The sequence below is a fragment of the Lepisosteus oculatus genome, chromosome 12 (assembly GCF_040954835.1).
Source record: "Lepisosteus oculatus isolate fLepOcu1 chromosome 12, fLepOcu1.hap2, whole genome shotgun sequence".
In the NCBI taxonomy this organism is placed as follows: Eukaryota; Metazoa; Chordata; class Actinopteri; order Semionotiformes; family Lepisosteidae; genus Lepisosteus; species Lepisosteus oculatus.
In genome coordinates, this window is record NC_090707.1 from 4,166,988 (window position 1) to 4,184,315 (window position 17,328).

Below are 17,328 nucleotides of genomic sequence, written 5' to 3' on the forward strand. Positions count from 1 at the left end.
AGGTCCTGACTCTCTGTGGTCATTAAAAATCCCAGGGCGTTTCTCGAAAAGAGTAGGGGTGTAACCCCAGTGTCCTGGCCAAATTTCCCATTGGCCCTTACCGATCATGGCCTCCTAATAATCCCCCTCTATGAATTGGCTTCATTACTCTGCTCTCCTCCCCACTGATAGCTGATGTGTGGGGAGCGTTCTGGCGCACTATGGCTGCCGTCGCATCATCCAGGTGGGGCTACAGATTGGTGGTGGGGGTGGAGGGGATCCCCATTACCTGTAAAGCGCTTTGAGTGGAGTGTCCAGAAAAGCGCTATATAAGTGTAAGCAATTATTATTAATTCTGTATCTCACTATTATCCCATGCTGGTTGGAGCCAGAAACACTCGTTATATATTCATTGAGCCATTCGCTATAGTTGCTCCTCAAAATGTGAAGTTGTCATGGATGTTCACTGGGAGCACGCATATACTGTATATGTAATTTTGTATAGACTTAAACAATTTACAAGCAATCTTCGTGTTCTCCAATCTGTTTCTAATCGCAGTGAGTTTCATGGTGCTTTTCGTGATGAGACAAAGGAGATGGCTTCTGTGGGTGTATTTCCTGTCTTTATGTTCTCATGGAAGCACTTACTAATCCTTCTGTATGAAGGGACCCACCCAACGGGATATGCTTGCTCTTTGCAACATGTAGCTTTTGTTGAAAACAAAATGCATTTTCCCACAACATAAAGGCTTTCGTTTCAGTAAATTGAAACAAAAAGAGGCTCTTTTGAGCATAGAAGACACAGACCCCGGAGTTTCAAATGGAAGCCCATCAACCCATTCATTTTCTACTTGCTTCATCCAATAAAGGGGAGATTTGAAGTCTAATACTCAGAATCTCTGAAAGGTAAGAATTGTCTAAACCCAGCAGAGGGGTGGCACAGATTGCTAAATGCATTGAAAGGGTGCAAAGTAAGGGCTTTTAACTAGTATTACAAGCAATATAGCTGGTGCTGATTCTTTGAGATCATTAATATCCTGAAATCAACAGGTGAGAAATAAACCTGGACAGCAAGCATCACGTCATTAGGCAGATGTAACTGCTAGGCGGAAATTGATTGTTTTGAATTTATAAGGAGACACCAGTAATAAACTACAAGTCCTCCGTGTTATCATGTTTTAAAAGTAAAGCATGAAAACACGTACAGTATGCTGCCTATGTGTTGGTCACGCCTGATCTGATTTTGCCTGGCACTAATTTGTGAGTGTTCCCTGGAGCTACAGGGCTGTGTTTGCTCTTTTGTGCCATCTGTGAACATTATGATCTGTTGTCAAAGCCATTTATGAAGACAACCTAATTAAGCCATATCTGCACTCTTCTGGTGAAAGTTGAGTTAGCCTCATTTAAAATGACTAAAATTACTGAAATGATTTGTAGCAGAGATTTCTCCTGACCTCTGTACAGTATATACACACGTGTAAATACAGTAACGTCAGAAGGGAACTGCAGTCTCTTCTTGTCCTCAAGGCATCTCCACCCCTGCTGTTGTCACCGTCTATTATATATACAAACACAGCTTTGGTTTTTAGCCCCTTTGGCATTTTCTTGTCATTGGCTCATATTTGAGCTGCAGAAGTTGAATAACCAATGCTAATGCGCTCTCCCACAATGTGGCAGTCCTCAAAGCTGTGCTCTGTTTTTATTGGGATTCATAAAAAAGGTTTGTTTTCTTTGTTACAAAAAAGTACATTTTATTGACTTATTGAGTTGCCCATCACACAGACTAGTAGACACTAAATCTTAGATGATTACAATGCAGTGCAAAAATTCTTTTTTGGACATTTCAAAGACAAAAAACTACCTTGAAACTGCTTTTCAGCTACTTCATACACACTGTCTCCCCATACACACAAAGAAAGGTGTTTAATACAAAAAGTCAGACTGTTAACAAAGGTAACAGTAAACTAAGAAATATACAAAGCTGCATGTGAGAAGTCAAGACCTTTCCCTTGGGAATTAAAAACAATATGAGTAGCACCAAACTGATTTAAAATTCAGCATATAAAAAATCATGACACAAAGCTATCAAAATGGTAATCCATAAAATATTTTTTCATATAAAAACATACAAAACATTTCCTTTTTGGTTTACACAGAATGAAAAGCTTAAGAATACCCCGAATGTTTCCAGAGCAGTATGACGTTTCTTCAAGAGACTTAGACAGACCTACTGTAACTGTAACTGATTAATCGGTTTCAGAGAAAAAGAAAATGCATCAAGGTGTTAGAAGGGTACTGTCGTAGTATTGTGGCACTTGTGAAACACACAAGGGGACAGAAGAGAAATACCGATGCATCACTGGCAGAGAGAAAATGAAAAACACAAAGATTCTTCAAACATTATATGGTGATTGTCAGACTCAGAAAATAGCATACAACGTCCTGAGCTCCAGCCTCACTGTCACACTCCCTTGCCCACACCTCACTCTTTCGGCTTTGTTCATATGCTGTATAAAGTTAGTATTTGGCATCAACATTTTCTCATTTCCCATACCATCATGGTGTAACTCTGATATGAAACAAAAATTGTCCATTACAACACTCCCAAGTACACAGACTCGAGTCAAATAAATAATAAAAAAAGATATTTAGGTTACTTCTTTTTTTAATATGTTTCATAACCTTTAAAGTTTGTCAATACAACAAAAAAAACTTGACATAACCCTGCACCTCGAAGATCCAGTGTAAAAACACATTCACTTCAGCACCACCAGGTTTCTTAATGTATTCATCCAACTAAAATTAGATTTAATTTAGATAAAAAATATATTTTATCACTCTCTTTTTTTGATGTGGGGCAGCTCATGCTAGTTCTAAGAAAAGAAAAAAGGGGTGTACAATACCTGCCCCAGGGCAAACAGCTCTTCTAAGCACAGGTTCATTTTTTCTTATAACTTCCTTAAAAGATTCTGCGAACTGCCACATGATGTACAGGGTTCCAAGATCTCTCTTTAGCAAAACAGTACATGCCGCATGTTTTATAGTAAGGGTTAATGAAGCAATACACCGCCAAAACCAACTGGCATGCAGAGAAATTCCCCAAACCTGGGCCAATGGCACTGCTGCAAATCAAGTTTCTTTTTTTAATGAGTGGTATGAGTAATGCACTATCTCTATCTCAATCTCCTGCTCACTGACAAGCTCTGTTCCACATCCCCTAGGTTAATAAAAACTATCAACGGTTTCATTCGTTGCTTGTCCTTTCAGCACGATCACCACATCATCTCATTTGCTGTTTAATAAGCCAGTATGGCTCGCTACTGGTATTACTAATAACAATACAAAAATATAAAACGAACATTTAAAACTGTTACTCCCAACAATTTTGTGTATGTAAAGTGTAAACTAAAATGGCTGAGGACTTCAAACTGATATTGGCATGTTTTGTTTTTTAGTGGTTGGCGGCAGGATAAAAAGGTAATAGCATATACTGTAGACAGAACAAAAGAAATATTATAAATTAACCATCTGTGGTTTATTCCTTTCACTGTTCTTCGGCACACAGATGCTACGTTTTAATTGGTCTCTGTTAAGATACTGTATGCTGGACTAAAGGAAGCTTGAAGGTCCAAAGAGATGCGTTCGTATTCACTTCAGGATAATATGGTACCCATCATTGTTTTCATCTGAAATGGGATACAAAAATATTTGCAGTATGTTTATTAATAAATACAATTTTTCCATATGTAATCCTAATCTAATTTTAATGACACATGAATCAGAATAGTAGGGCTTAAAAAAGCAATCTCGAAATGTTCCTCATGACTAAATTAAATCCTATCAATTCACAAATCCACTGAGGCCTTACCCAGTGAAGCATTAAGCAGGTGACCCTATAGACTAGCTGGGTGAAGCAAGACATACAAGTTTTGTCTCAGCCTCTCCCACAGCCAGCAGGGCCGGACCTGGGCCCCCCTGCAGAGACAGGGGTGATCTAGGGGTACAGTAGGTGCACAGGAGGAGGAGAGGTGGAAGAGAGATGCAGAAGACCAATACAAGGAAGAGTGCCGGCCTACCCGAGAGATTTATCGTTTTTCAAGAAGTGAAAAGAAATACAAGGTAGAGAAGCAGAGATTATTGTTGGTTGTTGTCACTCCCAACACAGATTGTCCTTCCAAACACATTTTTTCAAATTTAAAAAACGAGGGGAAGAGACGCTACCTTTTATTGTGCCGATTATGAAGCAGGATTCTTCAGTTAAGTTCTGCACCATCTATGGAAAGAAAAGGAAAAAAAAGCAACCGACACATCAGGTCAGTATTTCAATCCTCCCACAACAAAGCACACCCTGGACAGTGCAGTAAATGGGGCTGTTTTTTCTTGAGGTGCAACAGTTGATGCGTGAAGTTCACTTCTCTTCTGCAGTCTTATTTGCACGGCCCATGACTTAAAGTAAAATACGAATTCCTGAAAACAAATAAACTCAAATAAAACCGTATCCTGTCAATCAGTAACCTAAGCACTTCATTAAAGCTACTGACCCAGTTCATTATTAGTTTTTTCAAACAGGGCCACGTGCTGTATCTCAAAAAAACTGCCCTGAATTGGAAATAGGTTTAGCATTCCAGAGTTTAGCTAAAGAACAATTAATGCACCATTTTCCAAGCCATTAATCTTTACATTTGGACTTCAGTGCGTTGGCACAAGTTTGGCTTTCTGGTCAAGCTGATGGGCTGTCATTGCTGTGGTGACTGGCCTCAGGTTTCAGGTAGATTATTGTTAATAGCTTTTTATCACCAGCAAAGACTGTAACAGGATAATCTAGGAACTGGCCGTCAGGGTCAGATTATTGGGCTATTCGGTAAATTAACAAAGGAATGTGCATGACTTTTATATTATTCCCATTCATGCAAACAAAACGTCTGCTGGAAAAGGAATATCTATCCATTGTTGGTTCACAAAGACTAAAAGATCTATTACATCTCTACTACAACGTGCTTCCTTCACAATACATACTAATTGTGTTAACAGACCTCATTTATTTCTATCCATAACTTTAAACTAGTCTTAAAGGGCATCCTTGATTGTCACTAGTTTTAAATAATGTTAACGGTCATAAAGTATAAAAAGAAATCCTATAAATCAATGAACTCTTAAACTGAGCCTCAAAAGTAGACTTTTTAGAGCTTGAAAAAGCCTTTCAGGTACACCTTATTTAACACCTGCAGATCGACTTAACTAAAGAACCCCCCCCCCCGACTAAGATGTAAACCACAGGGTTTAGTGATGACAGGTATCCTAACTTTATTTGTCATTTATCAGGAGCTTGTATCCCTTACCTCATCAGACACCAGGACATGAATACCTGCAGGTCCTTGCCTGTAAACCCGTCCAATTTGGTGTGTTAAAATATTGTACAAGCTGGCAATCTTTTCAGCCAGTTCTCCTGCTGTTAACTCTTCCAGGTAGATTGCATGGTATACTATAATAAAGACAAAACATCCTATCAATGACACTCGACAGCAACTATGTAACCTTAAGTAACGCATTCCATAGCCAAATGTCTAAAAGCACTTCAAGCCCCCAACAAAGATAACATCAATAAGTCAGAACATATTTGAAAAGATGAAATAAAAGAAAAAAGCTAGACCATGGTGAAATGTTTTAATAAAATGACAAATTTCCAGTACAGTTGTGTAGAACTTGGTAAGACATAGTCTTTTTATATAAAGAAAGCAGACAGGACACCTGTAACTCTGACAGTGGCTGGTCATTATTTCTGCTGTAGAAAATTTAATAGCTGAACTTCAGAGATGTCTCCAAAGATATCCATTATGAATATGTCATTTTTCCTAACCTGGCATACTGTAAATGATAACAGCAATGTGTGTTTGTGCTCCGTCCAAAGGTATACAAGCTTGGATGTACCTTTACACAGCACAATGACCTGCAGTCTGCTTTTAGAGTTAGAGAGGTGTCCGGAGATCCTTCCGGAAATAAGCATTTCAAAACTACCCTGAACTAACTGCTTGCGTCTCTATACGTTCTGAGTTTCTAATGCGCTTAAAGAGTGAATGTCAGAGTCTGAATGTGTAAAATGCTCCACAAGTTTGCCGTCTGGAGACAAGGATGGCTAGAAAAAGGACTTCAAGGTAAGTCAGGCCTCTGTGATGGGATTTACAGTTTGAGGAGTCCTTAGATATATGCCAGGGGAACCACAGCATGAAACCCTTTGGAAACTAGAGGAACTGGACTAAAATAGGTGAAACATATTCACTATGTTTATTTCTTTTTAGGATACTAGCAGCATAAACCTGAATATATTTTAGAATATATTTAAGACAAACCTATTGGATGCTCCTGGGGAGCAAAACATTACAGTAACTTACTGTAAGCAGTGCTAGGAACACAGAAAATACTGTCTTTGTAACAAACAAGTCCCTCAGATTAAGAGAGGGATCCATAATAATTGTTAAGACTCCAAAAAGGGCTGCTGTGTGGAGCAGTGGTCAGGGTTCTGGACTTACAACTGGAAGGATGTGGGTCTGAATTCCAGTTGAGACACTACTGTTGTACTGTTGAGCGCATGGTACATAACTAAGGAAACACAAATCGCTCCAGTAAACGTGAGCTGCTTTGTAATTAATTATGAAGTATGAATATGAAGGTGCTTCTCTATCCATTCTCTATCAGCAGAATGTCACTCTGATGTTTCCAGTTTCCCAGTGCAGTACAGGTGGATGGGGAGGACACAGGAATATCACCAATACCTACCGTCACTGCTCTCAGGTTTGGACTGCTGGTGATTCCTGGTCTGTTCCTGGCACACATACACAGTGAGGCGGGGCTGAATACACCTAGATGGGAAAATGACATTGAAACGATAAAAGAAATTGGAATTGAAAAAAAGATAATAAAGATATTAAAGATCCCCTATATCTTGTGCCTGCAGTGCAGATAGAAGATAAGAAAGGTTACATTCAGCCCATCTGGCCTTTATGGTAGTTAGTAGTTCAGTGATCCTAAAGAATCTCATCCTGCTGTCCCTTGAAAGAAGGGTATCGAGTTCTACCACAGTGCTGTGAAACTTGTTCTACACCACCACAAATTCTTGAGTAAAGAAGTGCTTCCTGTTCATGGTTTCAAATTGGTGTACTTTCCACCTGTGTCCTCTATACATATAGTGGTGAACAGCTATTTTTTCTCATTCGCTTCTTGTATGTGAACATTTTAGAACACACATGCTTCACAAAATCCCTGTCCCTTCTTATCTACACTTTTTCAGCACAGATCCAGGTAGGACCTACCTTCCTTTGATTGCATTGAAGAGGCGAATCCCATCAGCCGGCCCACAGATCTGGACAAAGTCTTCCTTTGACATCTTTAGTAAATCGGCACCTGAGATATTTACAGCATCTGATAACCCTTTGTACTAGAAATTCCCGAATGTGTGATCATGAGATGTGAATTTAGCCATGAAAAAACAACAATTTAAATTTTAAAAAAATACAATCTAGGTCTTGAGCCAATGGTTCACGGTAATAATTACAGCGCACTGAATGTGTTTCTCTTTGCTTGATATTTAGTATGTTAAAGTAGTTCAGGGGGGTAGCTGCATCAGCATGCGTAGGCTGCAAAGGAAAAAAGTAATAGGTTTATTCCATGCTGAAAAGAGAAGACAGAAAACACAACGTTTCGGCCGTGGAGCCTTCTTCAGGTGTGAGCCTCACCCTCAGACCTGAAGAAGGCTCCACGGTGGAAACGTTGTGTTTTCTGTCTTCTCTTTTCAGCACGGAATAAACCTATTTACTTGTTTCTATTTAGAATGTTATTCAGCTTGTGCTACATTGGTCAATGCAACCAGCATTTTTGTGCAAATACATGCAGGTGTAATAAGCAGGTAATATGGATCCCCTGCCTACCTGAGAAGTTAGAGAAGAGCCTGCAGAAAGGGGAGAACCTTTGGCGATGCAGCCATTGCTGTGTGTCTTGGATGGAGGAAGATTGGAGAAGGTGCTACATTGCAAAAAAATAAGAGGCCTTGAAATGAACAGAGCACCAGTGTCTTCAAACACTTTCCTAAAAAATAAAGAGCACGAAATTAACACATCTTTCACAGTACTTACATCAGAGCAGCTGGGAAGAAGCGGGTCCCCCTGTTGGTTTGGAGAGCAGTTTCTAAAATTACACAGAATGGGAAAGAGAAGAACAGGTCAATGAGTAAGTAGCTCCGTACCTACCGATTCAGAGCACTGTCAAGCACAGGGCAGTGCAAACTAGACACCCACTGCTTGGAGCTGCGTCTTGAGACAGAATCACTATTGAGACAGGTAACCAAAGAGTTCTGATGGTTTTATTTTATCCAGTATTGCCAGAGGCACATGAGCACAATGGCATAGCTCACATCAGAGTCAAAAGAATATATTCCCTCCTTTGCATCTGTGGATTTTTTCAAAAGCCGATCTTTGAAAAGGAGGAAAATGCATTTTTGTTTCAGAGCTTTCAACAAGGAAAAAATCTATTCAAAAGGGAAAATGGTTACAGTAACTGTTCTGTACAGTGGTCTTTGTTTCTTCAACTTCTTGTCAGTCACCAGGAGCTTTTTAAAAAATGCTTTAAACCCTGCAGACACATAGAATTCTGCTTTTGGCTTGGCTTCTCCAGGGCTAACACTGAACCTCTAACTTTTTCAGTGTTCACCAGATTCTAGAAAAACACTGCATGCTTTATTGTTTTCACACACTGAAAACTCCAATGAAGAAGAGACTGTTCAAACTGTCATGTCTCAGCTGTCGAATGTGGCAACAACACAGAAGATGACACGTGATAGAATGGTAGTATTCCTGACACTGAACGTGGAGATTAAAGCTGTGGAACATACCCATCTCCGAGACCAAAGGTGGTTGGAGAACTACTGAAGACCGGGGAGGGGGTGCTGTTAGTGCTGTTGACACAAGGCATGTCAGGCCATGGTGAGCACTAAAGAAAAAAAAAAAACAGTTTCTTGCACTGGGTGGATTTTTCAGAGGGGAGACCAGTGGTGTGCAAACATCTTAAGCACAACAATAACAAGACGGACACATTCCTCTGTTGCAGTATGATTTCTCAAACACCGAACACTTCTCACATTCGTTTCGCTAAACTGGAAACACCTGATTACGCGACCAGTTATATAGGCCCCATGAAGACGAGTTGCCTTACTTTCAGGAGTGCTCACTGACATTGGGCCTTCTTACAGACGGTTGTTTTAGGTTACTGTTTCAGCAGGGCTGATGGGAAGACCTGGGACTGGTAACTAGCTTCAGAAGGAAAAGTAACTCCACTTTGAACTGTCAATCACACAAAACACATTCTCTCTGTCACTTCATCGGCTCATCAGCCACATAGGGCACTGTCCTCAACAATTAACAGCCGGAGGCCTCTTCATTTCACTGTGTAATCTACTGTAAATAAGGGGTTGTAACCATGATGCCAAACAGAGGCAGGTAAATTTGTGCCTTACTAGTCAACATAATAATCTCATTTGGTTCAGATCAATGAATGAAATCTTTATTTATTTTACTGCATATGTAATGAAGGTTTCAGGCATCAAAGCAGAGATTTGCAGAATTCTCTCACCTCTGTAAGAACAGTTGTTTCGTAAGAAGGCTGATATTTTTCTCTGTCCTGAGGAGTCCTTTTTTCAATTTTTTCTCTATCCGTCTTCTGCTTGCGGTCAGCTCCTTTGGGCTATGTGTAAAGAAGAAAAATGGAACCACATTTCCTTTATGTTTCTGTCAGTCGTGTACAGTTCAGACACTGAGCAAAAAAGTTGCATCAGTTAATGTTATTCAACTAGTCGTCGGTAAGAGATCGCATAAACATTCCCCGAGCTGGACAGTTTCTCCTCACTTTTCATGGACAGGTTTTCAACATTCCCACAGGTATCATCCTCAGGGTAGCATCTAAAGTGCGCAGTAAATTCAATTAGCACACCCCTCAGCAGTTCTGAATGGATGCTGAAGTCTTTGCTCACCTTGAAGACTTTGACCTGACAGCTGGCAGAGTGGATGTGCTCAGTGTATTCTCCGTTCTCGTTCTGTTTGAAAGTATCGATCTGGATACGGAAAGGCACCCCTTTCTCTCCCCCATGTTTCCGCGGAGTGAACTCCGTGCTGATGCAGTGCACCTGCAATACAACGGTCCCACAAGACACTGTCAGATTTTCATGGCAGTGGGATGTCAGATTCGAAGCATTGAGACAACCCAACACAAGATATCTCGTTTTTTAAATGGAGGTAAATTATCTGGGTCTGGGTCTCTAGGCCAGAGAACGAGCATGGATAATTACTGTGTGTTAAAAATCAGCTACAGCTCAGATGTAGTTAGAAATATTCTTCCATGAGAACCAGAACTGTGCACTGACCTAAAGAAATTGATTTCTTTATTAAAAAGGTAAATTAAATACTTCTACTACATAATGCAGACATTCACAAAGACAAAAGGAGCCCTTTTGATATAAGGTATGAATAAGCACTTCCATTGTCTTAGTGAAAACTGTTTATTGACAGTTTAGTGCATGCAAGAACATACAGTAATTGGTGGCCTATTCCCTTCATTAGAAAACAGTTTGCAGATATGTGATCACCGAGTAATTAAATAACCTGTGTTACTTTTCTTAAATTGTTCATTCTATGAAATGTGTTTCTAGCACGTGTGCTGCTGTACCTGGATATATACAGAGGCACTCTTAGCAGGATCCCATATGAATTCAATGGTGTTCAGCTGAAGTGGATTGGCTCTGGGTTCCATAATCCCAACAGACAGTGGGATATCTAGAAGATGACAATGGCAATCAGTTTATGTTACATCTCACGTTTTAATAAAACCTTACTTGTCCTCCTTTTGAAGTAAAAACCCCTAGTAAACTCGGTTACGTTTCAAAATGCTCCGGATTTGGAGACAGTTTCCATTATTGTTACCACTATTGCCCAAGCCAGATGCGTACTCCGTTTGAACTCAGTTTCTTTTCCAGCCACCTTGTCACAGCAACAGGAAGTACATGACAGACTTTCGATCAAGCCTGATGGCCCTGGGAGCCCCCGGACTCTGCCGCTCGGGCAGTGGACAGCAGGGGAGCGAGCGTGACCGGCGCGCGGGCTCACCGATGTCCAGGATCCTGTCGCCCGGCCTGTTCCACCTCCAGCCCTCCAGCTGCTGGTGCTCGGTGTACTGCAGGCGCCGGTCGTGAAACACCACTCGGACGATGCTCTGAAAACAAGGGCAGAGCAGTGAGCCCCTCAGAGCCTCCCCTTCCCGAGGCTGCTGCTCCCACTAAACCCACAAAGAGCTGTGACTGCTGCAGCAGCCGAGTCTGCCGACATGGAATATTTCAAGGAAAAAAATATTCCGACAGAAACTCAAAATATCTCTATCTGTAGCATAAAATATGTGTTTGCTGTAGTAAAGAATACTACAGACACCTGTGAATAGACTAAAATGTGTGCGTTTAGACAATGACCAGTGAAATACTACTGTATCTTTATACCGATAGGCACACTCAAGGAACATGCTCAATTCACTGCCCACACATTGCAGTCCACCAGTTTGATAACACACAGTACGGACATGTCTTGAAACAACGTCCTGTGAGAGACAATCTCATCTTTGTGCCTTGTTTAAAATGTCACCTTAGAAGCGGAAAATATGAGCTGAGCCATCTTTAAACATTTTAACCGATTATAAAGGAAAAGAAACCGGATTCTAATAACCTGTTTAATGGTACAGATCAAACATACAGAAATGGAAAATAATTATGAGGGTTAAGGGTATAGTAAAAAAAACAAACCCAAACCAAACTCAATTCAACTAATTGATTTTTTTAATAAATGCACTAGAAATAAAGAGCATGTGAATATGTATACAGTACTAACAACCATGTTTCCTGTTAATTTTCCAACATTTACATTCATTCATAGCTGTTCTAAACCTCTATGGCTTTCAACACTTAATTTAGTCATCTGTTTGCCTAGGTGCCACCTGTTCATGGTGACCTGAGAGTCTGACTGTCTAAACATCACGGGGACAAGCAATATCTTCATAGCCTAGCAACAGAGAATTCCCCAGCAGCTGTGAAGGATGAGACAGAGTAGAGAAAAGAATGTTACAGCCCTACAGGGATGAAAAAGGGTGGAGACTATAATTCAAATGATGTGCAAATCTAAGACCCTCAGTCACAAAAGGAAAAAAAAAACATTTTGCCTTGCTTCTGCACTAGGATGTCATTGTTTGCGTACAGTATGCTTCTTGGAAGATGCATATTATATATATGAGCACATGCAGCAAAATTACATAATATTATTCTATTCTCTTATTCTTTCTAAGGAACCAAGTTTTATTAGAGCAAATTTTAAGTGGGGTACATAGAGAAGCTCTACTGGGTGCTATTTCTGCTTCAGACATTAGCCGTGAGCATCAGAGATATTGTCTTTTTTTATTCTCCCTCAAAAGACAATAACCCAGTCTCCTGTATTCTGTACGGAAGAAATACACAGAAAAAATACAATGGGTACTTAAAACACTTAAAAAATAAATATTAGGTAAAATAAGTGATGATAATATTAAATCACTGTAATAATAAAATACAATAAATCGTCCTTACTTTTAAATAAATATGGAAAAAATGGTGCAATTGTTATTGGTCAACATTTGTGTATTCCTATGGTATGTCAAATATACAGTATAAAAGGTGTGTTAGCATTTTACCAGCTGAGGGAGTGGTAGCTGTCTCTTATTGTTGAGTGTTAACAAGACACAACTCAATAGAAGTGATAAAAAAGAACTGAATCCAAATCACACAGAGTTAAACAAAACAGACACACACAAAACCTTTAACCTACCTTTACAAATTTGCTGCTTATATCTGTATACTCCACTAGTTTTCTGTTTAGCATACGGATTTCATAGGATTGACCTACATTTTAAGAAATTAAAACAGACCTGATTAAATTTGAGAAATGGACATTTGAAATCATTGGTGAGATCAAATTTCATTGAAGCAAATCACCCTGTGCTGAAGACACGGCTCCCTTTGCTCTCGAGCAGGCAAGAACGAACAGGTGCATCTCGCCTGGATGAGGAGCTTGTCCTGCACCAGCACTTCAGTCTCTTTAATTTTCAAGGACCTTGATTAAAGAAGTAGTGAACCTGAACAGATTTTCTTCTTAATTTCACTTCTTATGTGGTGCATACGTCAATAATTATGTTTGCTTCTTTGTTTAGATATTGCAGTGAACTTTCAAATGCATTAGGCAGGGAAACAAATTATAAGTATACGCCTTCATAATTATAGTAATAACTATAATAATAATTCATATTAACTATTATTAGTATGCTTTCAAGCCTGCTGGGGTACTTGTGAAATGGTGATTAATTTTCTTGCACACAGCTTTAATGAATACTGCCCAAGGCAAATGATGCCACAGACTTTCTTTAACAATGAAAAACTAAACAGAAACGAGAGCAGAGTTCACACTTCAGACAATTGCTGCCAATTCTGACTCTAGAGAGCCATAGTCCCGTGGATTTTAATGTTTTGTTAAATATACAGTACAATAGCAGATGCCACAGAATACCAGGAACTAAGAGTTTATGTGGAAAGTTGTGGCTCTGTCCAGGACGAGAGTTCGTTAATCCTTAATCCTGCTACAGCGCGTGACTTGTCAAGAAATGAAATAAGCACAAAAGAAAAAGGCACAACTATCCATTTAGTCAGTGGTACTACTCAGGTCTGAGTTTTGCTGTGCAGGAGTAAGGCTTTGGAAAAGAAAACAGGAACAGTTTTAGAAAGCAACTTTCCCAGTTGAATTTTCAGATCTGTAGTTTATGATGGATGGGTATTTTTTTAATTTCTCAAAACCCTGCTTAACAGGAAAGTATGCTTCAGGAAGTAAAATGTTTTCACTTTTTAAATAGCCAAAGCACAGAGATGAACAGTTCATGAACATGGGGGTAAATGTGCACATCTCGCTGATTAAAAAAGGGCTTCTCCAAAAAAAAACATCAGTAAAGTTTGTGAATAATCATTGCTTTTATCATACAAGATGTTAAATCTAAACATGTTTTAATAATTACCTGTGTAAATGACAAAACAGAATTGTGTTTGACATTTTTTAATTTTTAATTGTGTCTTAAAAAGTAACAATATTTGTGATATTATTTGTATTCCTGGTGTAGTGCTCTTAATCTAGATTAAACCACAGAGGCGAGACAGCACAACCAGAGAACAACAGGCTTGAAATATTGACACACATTCTCCTGTTTACTGAATATTTTCTGAACCCTGCCTTAGAGGTTAACAATTACTATGTCTGAGCAAAAACATAATAGGTCAACTCTGTGGGGGGAAAAAGGTTTCTATTTTTTCACTGTTTACCTAGTAAAACAGTGAGAGTGGGATAGGAGGAGCTCTTCCCCTTTCAGCACATGAAAGTACTGGTGCAGAAAGGTCAGAAAGGACAATCTATTCAGGTTATTCCGGCTTGCCAAGTACAAGAGACAGCAATCTGAACCCCTTTGGGCCTGGCCCTCACTGCTCATGGCAGAGTGCTGTGTGGTCAGCAGTGTCACCCCTGTGGAAAACAGACGCTGTGTACACAAGTGAGGTGGTCAAAGACTCCTGTCCTCTGCGTACAGACCTACTCAATAAACTTAAAACTCTGTACTTGTAGCCATTTCTTAAACATACCCAGAGTTCTCAACTGGTGTTGGCTACAAATGCATTTTGGGAGAGACACAGCTTCCACGGAGATAGTGAAGAGCTACGATCTTACTGTAGCACACTCGATGTGTCTCAACAGCAAATTCATAAAACTAGGGCTTGGAGAAACCATACTGTACAATCCTGAAAACACCTACTGCCTCCAGGGCTCTGTTTTCTCTCTGGCTGGAAAAGGTCATCATTACCTTGGTTGAGATAAGTGAGCGTCTCATCCTGTAACTTTACAGCCGGGGACGTGGCCGCAGAAAGGATGTATTGGAAAGGTATCATTTTGGAGGCGTTTTCACTGGCGTGCTGATGGTCCTCGTGTTTAAAGATCGGTAACGACAGGACATCACTGAAAAATAAATATTCGCAGCTGGAAGTGAAATAAACAATGAAACCAGAATACATATTTTGCGATCGCGGGGACAAAGAAGCCGCAGATAGAAAACAGTCTTATTCACTACTAATTGTTTAAGCCGCTTTCTCCAAAACAGAGAAAGACGTTTCAATTTCCGAAAGTTATTCCTTCATCTAGTTTCTTATCTGTCCGTGGTGTCGGAAAATCCTGAAGGCGCAGCCCACTCTTTCACTGAGGCAAAGACGGAATGAAAATGGGGAAAGAGAAAATATCACCCATGAACTCTAATTAAAAGAATAACAAAAAAGCCCACGAATGTAAGGTAGGTACACCCTACCACTGGCGGCCCAGAGAAAACAGAACTTTGTACTGTACTTTGAAATAACACTATTGAAAGTCGTTTTACAGCATCTTTCATGTTGTCATGTTGTCAATTATTCGGATGAAATGTTGCTCAAGATCCCAGGCACCACGTTTTCAAGCCTGTCATTATGTGCTTAGGTTGTCCCCTGACCTTGCCATCTAGGATGGTCAAAACCGGAAAGTTGACCCTATTTTTTAGAAATCCGCACTACCTTACAATAAACAAAAGCCCGCAAGCAAAAATCTATAAATCTGTAATGAAATGCTCTGGAATTTGGAGGAGATGTTCTCCAAGCAATCTTGTTTTTCGTTTTGTTCGGATCCTCCCGAGTCTCATCAATTGGGTCATTTTATTTTCCTTATTTTGTGGAAAAGCCCAAAAACCAAAGAAGTGTATTTGTTATGAACCGACAAAAGTAAATTAGCAGTTTTGGAACAGGGATACGTTAGATGATCTTGTTAGACCTGGTAATAGCAGGTTATTTTTCACTAAAATAAATTAGTTCTTATGATATATTCCATACTTAAACCCACTTAAACGCTCAAGTGAGTTATTAATGTATCATCAGCAGTTAATTTACGATAGAAATGGAAACGTGCGAGAAGTGCAAGTCTGATTCACTAGGGAGAGGTCAGCATTCATTAATAAAGATTAATTAATTAATCCAGCGGGGCGTAAATACCTTGTGCGCTCGATCATAATAAGTAGATATTAATTACAAGAACGGAAAATGTAACACGATTTTCGCAGCTGACATACGATTCAATTTACAATTGTGAAAACAGTTCACTCATTTTAGGTGTTTTCTGGGTACTAGATGAACGTAAAACACCGATAAAACAAATGAAAACTTGGGTGGCATTCTTAAAATAGCAAAAGACCCTTTTGAATTAAATCGGCTGCCGAACTGCGTTTTAAAAACACAGTTCAATATACTGTAACTCTCATAAAGCGAGAAATAAACAGGTTGGGACAAGCGTTCGTCCATTTCTGATAATCACTAACAACCTCAAACGAACTACCCGTGTGTACACTGTACTACAGTACAACTGAGATATAATTCAATCGTTTTACCGACATTAATCTATAGTTTTAGAAGCTATCTTTCGGAAAAAAAAAACTGGCACATTTGTGAACAACAACAAATATAATAATTTCTGTACCATTATTAGAGTAAAAAATACAATTTATCCTGGCTATGAAATCTTAAATAATTCAGTATCTTTAGCCCAATTTATTTTATCATCAACGCGCTTTAAGTGCACATGAACGACCAGCGCTCAGAGCTAAAACGAAAATTGTAATCCTACCGGAGATAGCTGGATGTTGAGTGCTGGTGATAGGGCTCGGGTTGGTTGTGCCAGAACAGCATTTTCTCCAGTGCTAACAACAGAATCCGAAAACAGATACAGAGGATCAACGGCTCTTCAGAAACCACGGGTACCTGTACCTCGAGTCTTTCCAGCAGAGTACTCATCGCTCTTTTATTCCCTTGTTGACGTCTGAGGTTATTAGCATACCTCAGCCTACCTCAGTCAGGATACTGACACACCCCCTGGCAAGGGTGACAGCGCGGGCGCTACAGGTGTGCTCACAAACTTTTTTTTCCTCCTCCAGGTCAGCTTTTCTTGTAGTGAAATGCAGATGGGCGCCAACTGTAGCAAAACGTCCCTTCGCCTTCACCCTGAAACCCTCTGCAAAAATGACTACTGCTGCCTTTTTGTTTTTATTAAAAAGAAACTAGAATTTCAGACTGCAATATGTGCATGGGGTGTTGAAGAATTAAAATACATTCAGCTGCGCTCCTCGTCTTCATTTTCATAAGTATTTGATACATTCAAAACAATAAATATAAACGTTTACAAAATAACATCTAATAAACAA

At 39.6% G+C, this 17,328-nt stretch overlaps 1 protein-coding gene across 2 annotated transcripts; it reads right to left on the reverse strand.

The window, feature by feature from the left end:
- Nucleotides 1-1,650: 1,650 nt before the first annotated feature.
- tfcp2l1 (transcription factor CP2-like 1) lies at nt 1,651-16,917 on the reverse strand. 2 transcript variants are annotated; one of them, XM_006636244.3, is made up of 15 exons: nt 16,755-16,917; nt 14,923-15,074; nt 12,858-12,931; nt 11,124-11,229; nt 10,687-10,793; nt 9,995-10,147; nt 9,598-9,708; nt 8,861-8,958; nt 8,106-8,157; nt 7,902-7,995; nt 7,287-7,377; nt 6,754-6,836; nt 5,319-5,461; nt 4,201-4,252; nt 1,651-3,665 (listed from the first exon to the last, which is right to left on the reverse strand). In XM_006636244.3, exons 1-15 carry the CDS (start codon nt 16,814-16,816, stop codon nt 3,628-3,630), a joined length of 1,416 nt encoding a protein of 471 aa, XP_006636307.1. In that variant the 5' UTR covers nt 16,817-16,917; the 3' UTR covers nt 1,651-3,627. The 2 variants fall into 2 exon arrangements, with proteins under 2 accessions (XP_006636307.1, XP_069052644.1); XM_069196543.1 differs by lacking the exon at nt 12,858-12,931.
- Between the last annotated feature and the right edge of the window lie 411 nt (nt 16,918-17,328).